The 15,719-nt window shown below is 49.6% G+C and overlaps 1 protein-coding gene and 1 non-coding gene across 2 annotated transcripts; one reads left to right on the top strand and one right to left on the bottom strand.

Moving 5' to 3' along the window:
- Positions 1-358: 358 nt before the first annotated feature.
- On the bottom strand, positions 359-14,217 carry LOC132580669 (NXPE family member 1-like). The gene is made up of 4 exons (XM_060251648.1): positions 13,601-14,217; positions 6,901-6,962; positions 3,578-3,796; positions 359-894 (listed from the first exon to the last, which is right to left on the bottom strand). The coding sequence occupies exons 1-4, from the start codon at positions 14,215-14,217 to the stop codon at positions 359-361; spliced, it is 1,434 nt and encodes a 477-aa protein (XP_060107631.1).
- Positions 2,733-2,799, top strand: TRNAL-GAG (transfer RNA leucine (anticodon GAG)). The gene has a single exon. It is a non-coding gene; the product is annotated as a tRNA-Leu (tRNA).
- Positions 14,218-15,719: the final 1,502 nt, after the last annotated feature.

Below are 15,719 nucleotides of genomic sequence, written 5' to 3'. Positions count from 1 at the left end.
GTGTGAGCTGGAGGCTAGAAATCTGTGAGCTAGCTCACACTAACTCAGCTTAAAGGAAACACTGGTCGCTGCATTCCTATTCCTTGGCTTCCTGCTACTTTTGGAGATCTTCACTGGGAGAACAATGTGAATCAGAGCCCTGGTTTTTCTTTTTTTTGGGACATGGAGTGTAAAAGCCAGCTAACCAGGGCTTTTGGTTGCAGCAGGAACTCCTTTGCATATTAGGCCACACCCCTCTTATGTAGCCAATGCTCCAAGAGCCTACACGGCCTTCTGTAAGCTCTTGGAGGATTGGCTACATCAGGGCTATGTGGCCTAATTTGCCAAGGAGTTCCTGCTGCACCAAAAAGCCCTGCAGCTAACAAATGTATGTTAAAAACATAATGATTTGGCTCCAGACTATATGGCTGGCTGGGTGGACATGATTTATGCCATAGGCGATGCTCATATCCCATCCATCAATGAAGCCAACATTCAGACCCTGAAAGATGTCCCTTGTGACGAGGTTTTGGGGGTAGCCGTTGACATCGCCCAGCCTCTCTGGGTCTATGTACATCTCCCGGATATTCTCTCCTTTGATGATGACTCTTGTGCTGGGGCTCCTCAGGTGTAAGCGGAGGATGGCTTCCCGGACATTCAGCAACCTCCTCACAAAGAGGTGAATAGGAAAGGGTCGGAAATGCTGGCCCAGGGTGATGGCCACGACTGTGTTTTCCCCACCGTCCACTCGGTCAATTGCATGGGCAACGTACTCATGGTCTTTCACTGAGTAGAGCTGCAATGTCACAAAGGGATGCCCATGCCTTTTCCACTGAACCAAAGTATTCCTCTCCGGGTCCATAATCAGATGCGTCCGGAAGACCCCTTTCCCGTGGCCGTCAAAGAACTTCAGAGCTAGCAAAAATGAATAAGCAGAGCTTTGAAAGGGGAAGATCACCTGCTCAGGTTGTCCTGTTTAAAGCAGCGATTTGGTCAGCTCTTGGCTCCGACAGTTAATTCAGACTGTCAGCCATGTTGGGGGTGAGGCCGTAGCTCAGTGACAAGCATCTATTGGCACTCAGAAGATCTCAGGTTCAATTCCCGGCACCTCCAGTTACAAGACTCGGGTAGCGGGTGATGTGAAAAACCTCCACCAGTGACTGCTGGCTAGCGACCAGTCCGAGTAGACTAGGTGTCCCCAACCCTTTTTGAGCCAGTGGGCTCCTTTGGAATTCTGACGCAGGGTAGAGACAAACAGAAACACAAACGCACATAAAACGAAGCCTAAGTGCAGAGGACAAGAGGCATAATTAAAAAAAAAAATACACCAAGGAAGAGGAGTGTGAGAGAGAATAAAGCCAACATTGTAGCGGCAGCTGCCACCAAAACATATTTAATTTTCTCTCAACTCAGATCTCCAGGGGGCAGAAACTCCCCCTGGCCCCACACAACTGTCTAAACAAACACTTGGTGGGCACCAGGAAAAGAGAGAGCGGGCACCACTGTGGGGATCTCTAGGGCAGACAACAACCGACCTTTCTGAGCTAAGGAACTGAATCAGTATAAGGCCCCTTCCTGAGTTCAGGGAGCAGAGCATTATTTAACCCTTCTCATTCAGTGCAACTAAGAAGAAGAAGAAGAAGATATTGGATTTATATCCTGCCCTCCACTCTGAAGAGTCTCAGAGCGATTCACCATCTCCTTTACCTTCCTCCCCCACAACAGACACCCTGTGAGGTGGGTGGGGCTGGAGAGGGCTCTCCCAGCAGCTGCCTTTTTAAGGACAACCTCTGCCAGTGCTATGGCTGACCCAAGGCCATTCCAGCAGATGCAAGTGGAGGAGTGGGGAATCAAACCCGGTTCTCCCACATAAGAGAGCTATGGCTGACCCAAGGCCATTCCAGCAGCTGCAAGGCAAAGAGTGGGGAATCAAACCCGGTTCTCCCAGATAAGAGAGCTCTGGCTGACCCAAGGCCATTCCAGCAGCTGCAAGGGGAAGAGTGGGGAATCAAACCCGGTTCTCCCAGATAAGAGAGCTATGGCTGACCCAAGGCCATTCCAGCAGGTGCAAGTGGAGGAGTGGGGAATCAAACCCGGTTCTCCCACATAAGAGAGCTATGGCTGACCCAAGGCCATTCCAGCAGGTGCAAGTGGAGGAGTGGGGAATGAAACCCGGTTCTCCCACATAAGAGAGCTATGGCTGACGCAAGGCCATTCCAGCAGGTGCAAGTGGAGGAGTGGGGAATCAAACCCGGTTCTCCCAGATAAGAGAGCTATGGCTGACCCAAGGCCATCCCAGCAGGTGCAAGTGGAGGAGTGTTCTCCCAGATAAGAGTCCGCACACTTAACCACTACACCAAACTGGCTAAGCACATATTTCAAAGTGGAATGCAGGCAGTGCTGGATTAAACCCTGTGCAGGCCCCTAGCAAGCAGTCAGAATCTTGGGGGGCCCCGTGCAAATGATCTCAGAGTCGGAGCACCCACCTCGCTGCCCGCGACCCACCCCCCTGCAGCCTGAAGGCACCTTCTTTAAAGCCCCTTTGCCAAAGCTGTGGGGGAGAGGCAGAGAGAGGCAAACTTGGCAGCAACACCAGCAGCAGCCGCACCAGACAAGTCGGGCAAAGAGCGGCTCAGTTGGTGGCTGTCTGTGCAGGATGGGAAACTGCAAGGAAGGGGAAAACCAGGGGGGAAAGCCAGCCAGGGGCCCCTAAAGGTGTGGGGTCCCATAGGCCAGTGCCTTAGGGGAGGGACGGTGGCTCAGTGGTAGAGCATCTGCTTGAGAAGCAGAAGGTCCCAGGTTCAATCCCTGGCATCTCCAAAAAAGGGTCCAGGCAAATAGGTGTGAAAACCTCAGCTTGAGACCCTGGAGAGCCGCTGCCAGTCTGAGTAGACAAGACTGACTTTGATGGACCGAGGGTCTGATTCAGTATAAGGCAGCTTCATATGTTCATATGTTCTACTTGGCCTAATTGTTAATCTGGCCCTGAATGCAGGTTCTGCATCCTGAAAAGCAAACCCACTGGAGAGCAACTGTGTGAGTGTGGAGTTTGTCTCTCTTTCCTGTGCTCTGCCCCTGAATCCCTTTGCGATGTCTACATGTGTGGTGTTGAGAGTCTGAAACAAGGTGTGCTAAGACAGAAGGGGACACCCACGTTCAGGCCGCTCAGCCATGAAGCTTGCTGGGAAACCCGGGGCCATCCACTCCCCCTCAGTACACTTCCCTGAGATCTGACAAATGGGAGAGAGATACTGCTGCCATTGTTTGCTTGTCGGCCTTCAGGAGGCGACTGGTCGGCCATTATGAGGAACAAGTTAGACTAGGTAGGCTTTTGGCACGCCGAAAGAACAGCAGATTCTTATCGTCATCCGGAAGGACCCTTACTATTGTCTTTACTGGATCAATAATTCACTCCATTATTTTATCCCAAACTACAAAGCAAGAGAATAGAAGTGTATGCGTACAGGCAGAAGGCCGACCAATGAAACGGAGAGAGGAGCGGGGAAGAACTCTATGAGTGGCCTGTGAAGCAAAAGCCCAAGGAGAGCCATAATCCTAGAGTGAGTTTGAAAGCAGTTCACATCCCAGAAGAACGTACTTTTCACCTTCTCGGCAAGGGTATAAATCCACTGGCGTAACGTTGAATCCCCCATGAGATAAACCATCTTCTTCTTCAGACAAGCATGGACCTGGTCTGTGGTGCTAAAATCAGAGAGAGAGCAGAAATCCGGATGCCAGGCGTTCTGCAAAACGTAGCCACTGGGGAGGGTTGACTCCATCCCTGTCCTGCATTTTTCTCGGGCCCATGTTTCACTCCCTAGCAAACAAGAGGAGGAAAGAAATGTTTGCAGATGAGCAGGGAGGTGGGCCTTATGCTCCAAGCACGTGTGTCTTCAGGACATGGCAAAGTTCAAGCCTCGTTCAGCTGTAGGTGATGTGAATGACCTTTGTCCGAGAGCTGCTGCCCGTCTTAGACAATACTGGCTTTGATGGCCCAAGGGTCTGGTACAGAATTAGGCAGCTTCATGTGCGTTCCTTTATATTTAAAGATGGGAGAGGGGGAGAAATGAGCCGTCTGGCATGCAGAAGGTGAAGCAGCTTTGGATAGGGAATCTTTCAGAGTAAAAACCACACAGTTTAAACTCTCTTGAGGGCTAGCAATGAGGATCCTGTGAATTTAAAGGTAAAAGTAGTCCCCTGTGCAAGCACCAGTCGTTTCCGACTCTGGGGTGACATTGCTTTCACACCATTTTCACGGCAGACTTTTTACGGGGTGGTTTGCCCTTGCCTTCCCCAGTCATCTACACTTTCCCCCCAGCAAGCTGGGGACTCATTTTACCGCCCCGGAAGGATGGAAGGCTGAGTCAACCTTGAGCTGGCTGAACCAGCTTCCGTCGGGATCGAACTCAGGTCGTGAACAACTGCAGTACTGCAGCTTTACCACTCTGCGCCATGGGGCGCCTGTGAATTTAGGGGGAGGTGTTTGTGAGTTTCCTGCATTGTGCAGGGGGTTGGACTAGATGACCCTGGAGATCCCTTCCAACTCTAGGATTCTATGATCGATTCCATGAGAATGTTTCCACCAAAAAGAAGCAACAGCCCAGCTCTGACCCAGTAATGTGCAACGACCCACCTGGAAAACAGCCTGTGGCTCCCCAGTGGTGCTTGCAATGGCAGGACCTCACGTTCCCAGACTGTGCTGCTATCAAGGGGATAGCAGGAGGGCTGATACCAGCCAGAGAACTGAATGAACGTTTGTCTTGTAAAACAGCCTCTCCTCAAAAATCCCTCCAAGTTTCAAAACGATTGGACCAGGGGATCCAATTCTATGAGCCGCAAAAGAAGGTGCCCCTATCCTTCATTATTTCCTATGGAAGGAAGGCATTGAAAAGGTGTGCCGTCCCTTTAAATGTGATGGCCAGAACTCCCTTTGGAGTTCAATTATGCTTGTCACAGCCTTGATCTTGGCTCCACCCCTAATGTCTCCTGGCTCCACCCCCAAAGTCTCCTGGCTCCACCCCCAAAGTCCCCAGATATTTCTTAAATTGGACTTGGCAACCCTAGCTGTAATTTGAAGGCACTTCCAGACCTGGCTCAGTGTGCTCCAACCAGACCAGTTGTGGCCAAACTCCTTCCAGCTGGAGTTTCTATTCAGTACTGACCTGGGACTGAGGGGTGGGGTGATGTGCGTGACCCCTCCACCCCCCCCCCCAGACTTCAACAAATAGTTCTGTCCTGAGCTAGCCTAGATCAAAGTGCACAAAGATCAAAAAACATTCATCACTGTCGCCGCCAATGTTCCCTCTAAGCTGCAGAGCCTTTGTCTTAGAAGCAGCCGGACTGGAGTCCCAATTAAGAAGTCATTTTTCAATATTGTTGGAGAAGCCACGATGCATTCAATTGCGAGAAAAGCCTTTGGCTGAGGAAGGTATGACACCCAAACCAGCCCCTATTGGACTCTTGGCTCTTCGCCTTTGGCTTCTTGCTAATTGAAGATATCAACTCATGACTACGCCTTGGATTTAGTCTACGAGTACCTATACTTGCAGCAAAGAAAACACGTGCCAAGGTGACAACGCGAAGGGATAACTTTTAGATTTATGCCTGTATCTTTATTATTGCCATTGTCTTACATCTGTTGTTATACCGTTGTTATACCTTACAACGGGGTTTCCCCTGTTTTCTTTCCTGTGGCCTGGTTATTTTTACAGTTCTCCTTCGTGACCCACTCAAATTTAGGGGTGGAGCCAGGAGACTTTGGGGGTGGAACTGGGAGACAGGAATTATGTCATTTCCTGTGGTGTCAAGGGCCAAGTGATGTCACTTTTGGGACACACTGAACCAAAACTCCACCTTTTCCTGTGATGTCACTTCCAGAATGTCCACCAGTGGGGCCAGGGCACTAGAAGCCTTCCCACTGTTGCTTCCCCCCTCCCAGCACCAAGAATACAGACAGAGCATCATTTGCAGGGAAAGAAAGAAAGGGGGGGGGGGGGGCAGAGAAAAAGAAAGCCTTCCTCATCATCAGATGACCTCAGCCAGCAGCAATTCTGCCCAGGGGTCGTTTGGTAAAAAAAAAAAAAAGCTACTGGAATGCCCACTCCCCACCCTTCCTGGCTAAAAAAAACATGCACACCCTTCTTTGCCGCTCAGGCCTCCCGGGGAAATCTCCCCAAAAGAACAAACTACAAGGCACATGAAAGCTCATACCTTGAAGAACACTTCATGGGTCTAAAGTGCCAGTGGATGCCAGCTTTTCTCTCAAACACTGGGAGCGGGGGGGGGAGGAAAGGCAGTCCAGCTCCTCTCTATACAACACAGAGATGGGGGAAGGAAGGAAGCCAAACAAAGTTCAGGCTTTGCAGCCTGTGTCAGCCTTCAAGGCTAGCATTTCTCTGCACAACAGAGAGACGGGGGAAGGAAGGAAGGAAGGAAGGAAGGAAGGAAGGAAGGAAGGAAGGAAGGAAGGAAGGAAGGAAGGAAGGAAGGAAGGAAGGAAGGAAGGAAGGAAGGAAGGAAGGAAGGAAGGAAGGAAGGAAGGAAGGAAGGAAGGAAGGAAGGAAGGAGAGGTGAAAAAAAAGCAACTTTAACCTTAAATATATTCTCCAGGCCACTGGCTGGCTTGACTTGAAGAAGTGATTTAAAGAGAGAACTGCCTTCTCCAAGCCAGCCAATGGGGTGGTGGGGGCTTTGAGAGCCACACAATATGTGTGAAAGAGCCACACGTGGCTCCCCAGCCTCAGTTTGGGTTAGAATGTCCAAATCTCGGCTTAGCAATTAAACTTGGGCCACCTACCTCACAGGGTGGTTGTGAAAACAAAATGCAGGACCTCCATTGTTCACCCTTAAAGGACATAATTGACCAAGTGATGCCATAATCTTCATCAGTGGATTCATAGTGTCAGGAAAATGGCAACTTACTGTTGCAGGACAATACTTGAATGGCTCCAAACGTCTGTGGGATCTCAATACCAGTGTTGTTCCTTTGAAGACAAGGTGGGGGGGGGGGGGTGGAAAGGAAATGAATGCATAGAGTCCTTTGCCATACAAGAGATATCAAGTAGTAGAAGAAGAAGAATTGCAGATTTATACCCCGCCCTTCTTTCTGAAGGCAGCCCCGTGGTGCAGAGTGTTAAAGCTGCAGTACTGCCGTCTGAACTCTCTGCTCAAAATCCCCGGTGGAAGCTGGGTTTTCAGGTAGCCGGCTCTAGGTTGACTCAGCCTTCCATCCTTCTAAGGTTGGTCAAATGAGAACCCAGCTTGCTGGGGGGAAGGTGGAGATGACTGGGGAAGGCAATGGCAAACCACCCCGTAAAAAAGTCTGCCATGAAAACATCATGATGCGACATTACCCCAGAGTCGGAAACAACTGGTGCTTGCACAGGGGACCTTTCCTTTCCTTTTCCTTCTCTTGAGAGCCAGTTTGGTGTAGTGGTTAAGTGTGCGGACTCTTATCTAGGAGAAACGGGTTTGATTCCCCACTCCTCCACTTGCACCTGTTAGCATGGCCTTGGGTCAGCCATAGCTCTGGCAGAGGTTGTCCTTGAAACCCTGAGGTTGTCCAGCTGCTGTGAGAGCCCTCTCAGCCCCACCCACCTCACAGGGTGTCTGTTGTGGGGGAGGAAGGTAAAGGAGATTGTGAGCCGCTCTGAGACTCTTCGGAGTGGAGGGCAGGATATAAATCCAATATCTTCTTCTCTCTGAATCAAAGACTCAGAGCGGTTTATAATCTCCCATATCTTCTCCCCCCACAACAGACATCCTGTGAGGTGGGTGGGGCTGAGAGGGCTCTCACAACAGCTGCCCTTTCAAGGACAACTCATACAAGAGCTATGGTTGACCCAAGGTCATTCCAGTGGCTGCAAGTGGAGGAGTGGGGAGGGACTGCTGTTGAAATTAATTTTGGAAACACCCCGCAGTTGACGTTTCTCCAAGCTAAAGAGCCCCAAGCATTTTAACCTTTCTTCATAGGGGAAGTGTTCCAACCCTTTAATCATTCTAGTTGCCCTTTTCTGCCTTCTACTCTGAATCTCAGAGTCTCAAAGCGGCTCACAATCTTCTTTGTCTTCCTCCCCCACAGACACCCTGTGAGGTGGGTGGGGCTGAGAGGGCTCTCACAGCAGCTGCCCTTTCAAGGACAACCTCTGCCAGAGCTATGGCTGACTCAAGGCCATTCCAGCAGCTGCAAGTGGAGGAGGAACCAGCTACAGCCTAGGAAATGTGTACTTAAGCTGAGCCAGATCAACTATTATATTCTTATTTCTCATTTGGGGTAGGTATTTGTGGGTTTCCTGCATTGGGTGGGGGTTGGACTAGATGACCCTGGAGGTCCCTTCCAACTCTATGATTCTAAGTCTGTGTTCTGTGTCCTGGTGCGGTTTCCCCCTGTAGTTTGTTTTGTCCCTTTTTGCCCCTTTTTGAATCCATACACCTTTTCCCCTCTCTTTTTTATAATAACTTTTAATATTTTTATACACACTTTTGGGGGGGTTTGCTTAGTACAATTTACTTCTCTGGGATAGTTCTCGTAGTCTCTTTCCCATGTACTAGATTACACGGGCACTATGTAGTTTGTTATAAGGTATTTTCCAGGGTTTCTACTCCATTGCTTTGTTATTGGTCTAGTACAGCAAGGAGCCCCGTAGCACAGAGTGGCAAAGTCATCCCAGAACTGGACTCCTGTAACAGTTAAAGGGGAGCTGTGGCTCAGTGGCGGAGCCTCTGTTTGGCATGAAGAAATACTCAGGTTTCTAGTTAAAAGGATCAGGTAGGGGGTGATGGGAAAGTCACCTGTGGCCAGTCAGAGTAGGCAGTCAAAATCTTGATAGGCCAGTCGTCTGACTCAGTCGCCCTGTTCACATATTACAGTGAACACCCATACATCCTGCCTAAAAGTGCGTACATCTGTTTGTAAAGAAGAGTCAGTGCTTGTTCACTTTGTAATTCAATGCAAGGATCAGTGCATGGATGAATGTGGGGTTTTTATCACATGTTCAACTAGGGTTGCCAAGTCCAATTCAAGAAATATCTGGGGACTTTGGGGGTGGAGCCAGGAGACATTAGTGGTGGAGCCAAGATCAAGGCTGTGACAAGCATAATTGAACTCCAAAGGGAGTTCTGGCCATCACATTTAAAGGGACGGCACACCTTTTCAATTCCTTCCTTCCATAGGAAATAATGAAGGATAGGGGCACCTTCTTTAGGGGCTCCTAGAATTGGACCCCCTAGTCCAAACTTTTTGAAGCTTGGGGGGTAGTTTGGGGAGTGGCACTAGATGCTATGCTGAAAATTTGGTTCCTCTACCCCAAAAAACAGCCCCCCCAGAGCCCCAGATATGGGAATAAATCTCCATAGGGAATAATAGTTCCCAGAAGACATTTCCTCCCCCCCCCTGCTTTCTGATGACCCTGAAGCGGGGGGAGGGCCTCCAAACCGGGGGATCCCCTGCCCCCACCTGGGGATTGGCAACCCTATGTTCAACTGTTCATGAATTAACAGGGACCCAGATATCCCCCAGAGGATACTGCGATCTGGTTCACAAAATCTACTGGCAATCCCTGGGCCAAAGGAGGCCAAACTGAAAGCCACCAGGGAAAGGGCCTTCTCGATCGCAGCCCCCCACTGGTGGAATCAATCGCAGGAGGAAGTGCGGGCCTTGCGGAGCCTTGCCCAGTTCCGCAGGGCCTGCAAGACCACCCTCTTCCAGCTGGCTTTTAATTTAACATGAGCCTACATCATAGAAGGAATACCGTCGCCACTGAAAAACTGAATAATATATAGCATCTAGAACTTAGCACCACACTAAATGTGAATGTTTTAATTATTGAATGAACAATTTTATAGAATGTATGATTTATAATAAGTTTTGTTTTAACTATTGTGGTGTTTTTATGCTGTGAGCCGCCCTGAGCCTGCTTCAGCGGGAAAGGGTGGGATACAAGTAAAATAAAATAAATAAAAAATAAGTGCATCGTGAGAATCACTCAACATGCAGTTTTTTTAAAAAATCAAATTTGCACTGTACACCGATTGTGTGCACACTCACTGTAACTGACTCACTAGTCTAAGGCAGCGTCACATGTTCCAAAACACTGTTCCATTTTCAAGCTAAATAGTTTAAATCGGAGTTGGCATTTGTTTGTTCTTGCATCTGCCACTCCTATAACCCCAAAACTAGGGCTGTCAACCAAAAAAAAAATTCAGTAACATCCGGATTCAGAAATATTTGGAAATAAAATTTCCAGTATTCCAGATATTACCGAATAGGGTATTCGGATATATCCGAATATAGCGGTATTTGGCTCCCATTATATCCTATGGATCATTGAAAGTTGCAAAATATTGGAAGCCACCTGGAGGGGAGGCGGTTTGAGAGAGAGTCCCCAAAACTGCAGGGAACCTGCAGGGGACTCTTCCCTACAAAACCCCCAAGTCCCAAAAAGATTGGGCTAGGGAGTCCCATTCCAGGGGCACCCAAAGAGGGTGCCCCATGCCACCATTATACCCTATGGGCCATTGAACTCAATGGAAACACAGGTTATAATCAAAGGCTGCTGGGGGGCAGGGGGATTGAGGGAGAGTCCCCAAAACTTCAGGGGACCTGCAGGGGACCAGCTTCGGGGACTCCCCCACATGCAACCTCCCATGGCCCAAAAAGACTGCACCCATCTGTGGGCACCCCAAAAGGAACACTGTTCCCAATGGTGGGAAAAAAACCAATTAGCCACTTCCCCTACTGTAATTATCATGGGAAATGTGGCTCTGGGGAGCGGGGGGTTTTGGGGAGAGCCCCCAAAACTGCTGTGCAGCTTCAGGGCACTGTCCCACACAAGGCCCCCCCAAAAAATTGGACCAGAGAGTCCAATTCCTGCGGCACCCAAAGCAAAACCTAACTTCAAATCAGAGAATTTCTATAGGACCCCAATGCACTACATTCATCTATCTACTCTGTATGCACCCTGGCACCAACATAAATCCAGTTGTCAACCTCAGTACCACACAAAACACAATCTGGTCAACATCTGCTCCACAGACTGGGCTGCAGCAAACTCAGGTGCCAACTCTCCAGCCCTGCCCAAACAACGCAGTTTCCCTGCCACGGAACACACAATCTACAGATGCCAGCTCTCTAACCCTGCCCCAAACAACGCAGGGAGAGCTGGCCAAGCACACCAACCATGCTGGTTCTGGGTCTCTACCCAAATAACAGCTTCCCTGCCACAGAACACACACTCTACAGATGCCAGCTCTCCAGCCCTGCCCCAAACAACATGGAGAGAGCTGGCCAAGCACAGGACAGAGAGACCAGGAAGGGTCACCAGCCCTCCCCCCCCAACCCACCCACAAACCCAAACTAGCATGCCAACCAGACCAGTTAGGCTAAATTGGCACTGAGGCCACAGGAGAAATAAAGACTGAGAATAAGCCAAGGCTGCCAAAGGCCCACCACAAGAACAACAACCAGAGTCCAGGTAGACACTCAGGCTACAGAAAAATGGCCTGGTCCAAAGCAAACAAACAGAGGCCCAAACAGCAGCAGAGCAAAGCAGAAATGATTTTAACAAACTAGGCAAAAGTGATCCAGTTTGGTGTACTGGTTAAGTGTGTGGACTCTTATCTGGGAGAACCGGGTTTGATTCCCCACTCCTCCACTTGCACCTGCTGGCATGGCCTTGGGTCAGCCATAGCTCTGGCAGAGGTTGTCCTTGAAAGGGCAGCTGCTGTGAGAGCCCTCTCCAGCCCCACCCACCTCACAGGGTGTCTGTTGTGGGGGAGGAAGGTAAAGGAGATTGTGAGCCGCTCTGAGACTCTTTGGAGTGGAGGGCGGGATATAAATCCAATATCTTCTTCTTCTAAAACAAACAACCCCAGCCAGGCCAGGCCAGAGCCACCCCCCCCCCCAAACACAAAACCAATTAGACACCTACCCAAGGAAAACAGAAGGTTTTCTAAAAGATAGAAAGACCAGACCCAATCCCCTTTCCCACAATAAAGAAAGAAAGGAAGGATCTCACCCAGTCAGATGCTGAAGTCCAGGTTCAGATTTCAGGATCAGGATCACCACACCAGGCCACAGAGAGCAGAGCAGCGGAGCACTTTGCCAAAGCAGCAGAGGCTCAACACCAGCTCACAGTCTCTCTATGGCAATAGGAACAGCAATGGAGTCCAGGGGGCAAGAGAGGGTAAATAAATACCCTCTCTCTGCCCATGGACAGAACAGAACAGTTTGAAAAGAAATTGTTCTGTTCTATGATAGGCTTGAGGGGGAAAACATGCAATTCCATTGGAGAATTGCAGTTTCTCCCTTCTCCCTGCAGAAACAGCCCTGCAGGGTCCTGCAAAGCCACAACGTTGCACAAAAATTCCACAAAATGCATGCCTCTGATTGGTCAGAGACCTCCTTCCCCCCCCCTCACCCTCACCCCAGCCAGAGGCGGGAAAAGGCCAGGGAAAGGCGGGAAAGGCGGGAAATATTTGGAAAGCTTTACCAAATATTTCCAAATAGTACCGTAAATATTCGGAAATCAGGTATTCGGAATTCAAAAATAGGCTCAGATGCCTATCCGGAATACATTTCCGAATACTTACCAAAATGGCTCTATTCGGTAAAAATTCGGTAAACCGTTATCCGAATTAACAGCCCTACCCAAAACAAAAGTTCTATGGAAAAGACTGATGGTACAAAAAGGAGGGGGGGGGGTGGCAATCAGCTTCGAAAAAAGATTCATTCCAGCCTCTCAGTTCCCCACTGATCCCCAGACTGGCAATTCCCGTGCTCCTCAAAAATGCTCACAAGAAAGAAAAACATATTATTTCCGTCCAAGTATTTCCAAGTGCCAAAGGAGCACAAAGGAAAATCCCAGCACATTCAAATTGTGTGTTCCTCTCTGATAATCTGAAAAGATGCTGTGGTTCTATCAGAGAGAGGATGGAATGGTGGCTCAATAGTAGAGCATCTGGTTGGTAAGCAGAAGGTCCCAGGCTCACTCCCTGGCATCTCCAACTAAAAAGGATCCAGGGAAATAGGCAAGAAAAACCCCAGCTTGAGACCTTGAAGAGCCGCTGCCAGTCTGAGTAGACAATACTGACTTTGATGGACTGAGGGTCTGATTCAGTATAAGGCAGCTTTATATGTTCAAGTTGGATATATCAATGGGAAAATCTTTGGGGAAGGGACAGTGGCTCAGTGGTAGAGCATCTGGTTGGTAAACAGAGATGCTCAGGTTCAATCCCCGGCATCTCCAACTAAAAAAGGTCCAGGCAAATAGGTGTGAAAAACCTCAGCTTGAGACCCTGGAGAGCTGCTGCCAGTCTGAGTAGACAAAACTGACCATGCCTATATATGGACTGAGGGTCTGATTCTGTAGAAGGCAGCTTTGTATGTTTAAATGTGTTCATAGGGTTGCCAATCTGCAGGTGGAGTCTGGAAACCTCCCAGAATTACAACTGGTCTCTGCTGGAGAAAACAGCTGCTTTGGGTGGTGGGCTCTCCATGACACTGTGCCCTGCTGAGGCCCTTCCACTGCCCTCCCCAAACTCTGCCCTCCCCACACTCTATCCCCAAATCTTCAGGAATTTCCCAACCCAGAGTTGGCAACCCTAATGACAGAGCTGTGGATACCTGTAAAGAAGACTTTTCTCCAAGGCCGTGAGGTAGGACACTGGTTTGTTGTGGGACTTCAGGTGCGTGAAGGCTTCGCAGGGGACGTGCTTCGGTTTAACACAGTAGAAGGCCTCTTGGTCTCTCTCATCGAGATACTCGCACTGCTCCTCCTCGGTGGTTATATTAAAGCCACATTTGGTGAAGACATCTGAGGTGCCATTTAAAAACTGGCCAGTGAAGCCTATTTTTCCATACCCTTTCTTCCTGGCTGCCCACAGCGCAGAAACTCCTTCACTGGGGTGGATGAGCAAGATGGAAACTCTGACTTCTCCTCTCCAAAATAAAGTGAAATTCACCAGGTAGGTGCCATTCCGGTAGTCTTCTATGAGGCCCGAAGCCCCAGCTTTAAGATGGGATGAATAGATCCTGGCTCTTAGGAAGTCCCCTCCGTACTTCTTCCTCCTCCCCAAATGATCGTATGCGTCCAGTCGAACCGTCAAGTGGTCTCCAACACAATAAGAGTCTTTGCGGTTCAGGAGAGCGGCCTTGCTGTGCTTGGCACTTGTGGTGGCTTCCAGGTCCCTAAAAGTGACTTTGGGCATCCGCTGGTCCAGCTTCTTCAGGATCTCTGCCATCTCTTGCTCCCTTCTTCTCCGCTGCACCCTGGCCATACACAGGGCACGTTTGTCCCCCTGAGAAGTTATGTCCTCCATGCAAAAGTCTTTATCTTTTGACTGCTTTGTGGAACTTCCCTTGTGGTTTCCAAAGATGTAACAAGAAAAAAAAATTAGAAACAAAACCTGCAAATTACAGCCCTCAGATCCAGTCTGGTTATCTCCCCTGGCTATTCTCTAAAACAAGGAAGGGAGATGTTAGGACAGCTCAGTTTGAATGCAGGAACAGCTGAGAGACTAACAAGATTTTGCAAGAACAGCCTAGAGATTAACAAGATTATGGAGAGATGAGCTTTCAAGAGTAAATACCAGAACTCTGCTCCTGGACACAAATCTAGGACCAATTTTGCACTAGGCTTGTTCTGGGTGCAGAGCCCGTTTGCTCCCGGGGTCTCTCTCCATTTTTGCACAAGTTGGCCTGGAGCTGTGAGTTGGAGCACCACTACTCCACAGCAAGCGAGTTCCTCTGACAAGTGGTTTCTGCTTGTTGCGGAAAAGCGATGCGCCAACTCGCAGCTCTGGGCAACTTGTGTGAAAATGGAGAAGAAGAAAAAGATATTGGATTTATATCCCACCCTATACTCTGAATCTCAGGGTCTCAGAGCCGTCACAATCTCCTCTACCTTCCCTCCTTACAACAGACACCCTGCAAGGTGGGTGGGGCTGAGAGGGCTCTCACAGCAGCTACCCTTTCATGGACAAGTCCTGTGATAGCTATGGCTAACCCAAGGCCATTCCAGCAGGTGCAAGTGGAGAAGTGGGGAATCAAACCTGGTTCTGCCAGATAAGAGAGCTATGGCTGACCCAAAAGCACTCCAGCAGGTGCAAGTGGAGGAGTGGGGAATCAAACCCGGTTCTCCCACATAAGAGAGCTATAGCTGGCCCAAGGCCATTCCAGCAGGTGCAAGTGGAGGAGTGGGGAATCAAACCCAGTTCTCCCAGACAAGAGAGCTATGGGTGACTCAAGGTCATTCCAGCAGCTGTAAGTGGAGGAGTGGGGAATCAAACCCGGTTCTCCCAGATAAGAGAGCTATGGCTGACCCAAGGCCATTCCAGCAGCTGTAAGTGGAGGAGTGGGGAATCAAACCCGGTTCTCCCAGATAAGAGAGCTATGGCTGACCCAAGGCCATTCCAGCAGCTGCAAGTGAAGGAGTGGGGCATCCAACTCAGTTCTCCCAGATAAGAGAGCTATGGGTGACCCAAAGCCATTCCAGCAGCTGCAAGTGGAGGAGTGGGGAATCAAACCCGGTTCTCCCAGATAAGAGAGCTATGGGTGACCCAAGGCCATTCCAGCAAGTGGAGGAGTGGGGAATCAAACCCAGTTCTCCCAGATAAGAGAGCTATGGCTGACCCAAGGCCATTCCAGCAGGTGCAAGTGGAGGAGTGGGGAATCAAACCCGGTTTTCCCAGATAAGAGAGCTATGGGTGACCCAAGGCCATTCCAGCAGGTGCAAGTGGAGGAG

Source organism: Heteronotia binoei, chromosome 12, assembly GCF_032191835.1.
Source record: "Heteronotia binoei isolate CCM8104 ecotype False Entrance Well chromosome 12, APGP_CSIRO_Hbin_v1, whole genome shotgun sequence".
NCBI classification, from domain to species: Eukaryota; Metazoa; Chordata; class Lepidosauria; order Squamata; family Gekkonidae; genus Heteronotia; species Heteronotia binoei.
The sequence above is the reverse complement of the archived record's forward strand: the minus strand, read 5'-3'. Positions and strand labels throughout refer to the sequence as shown.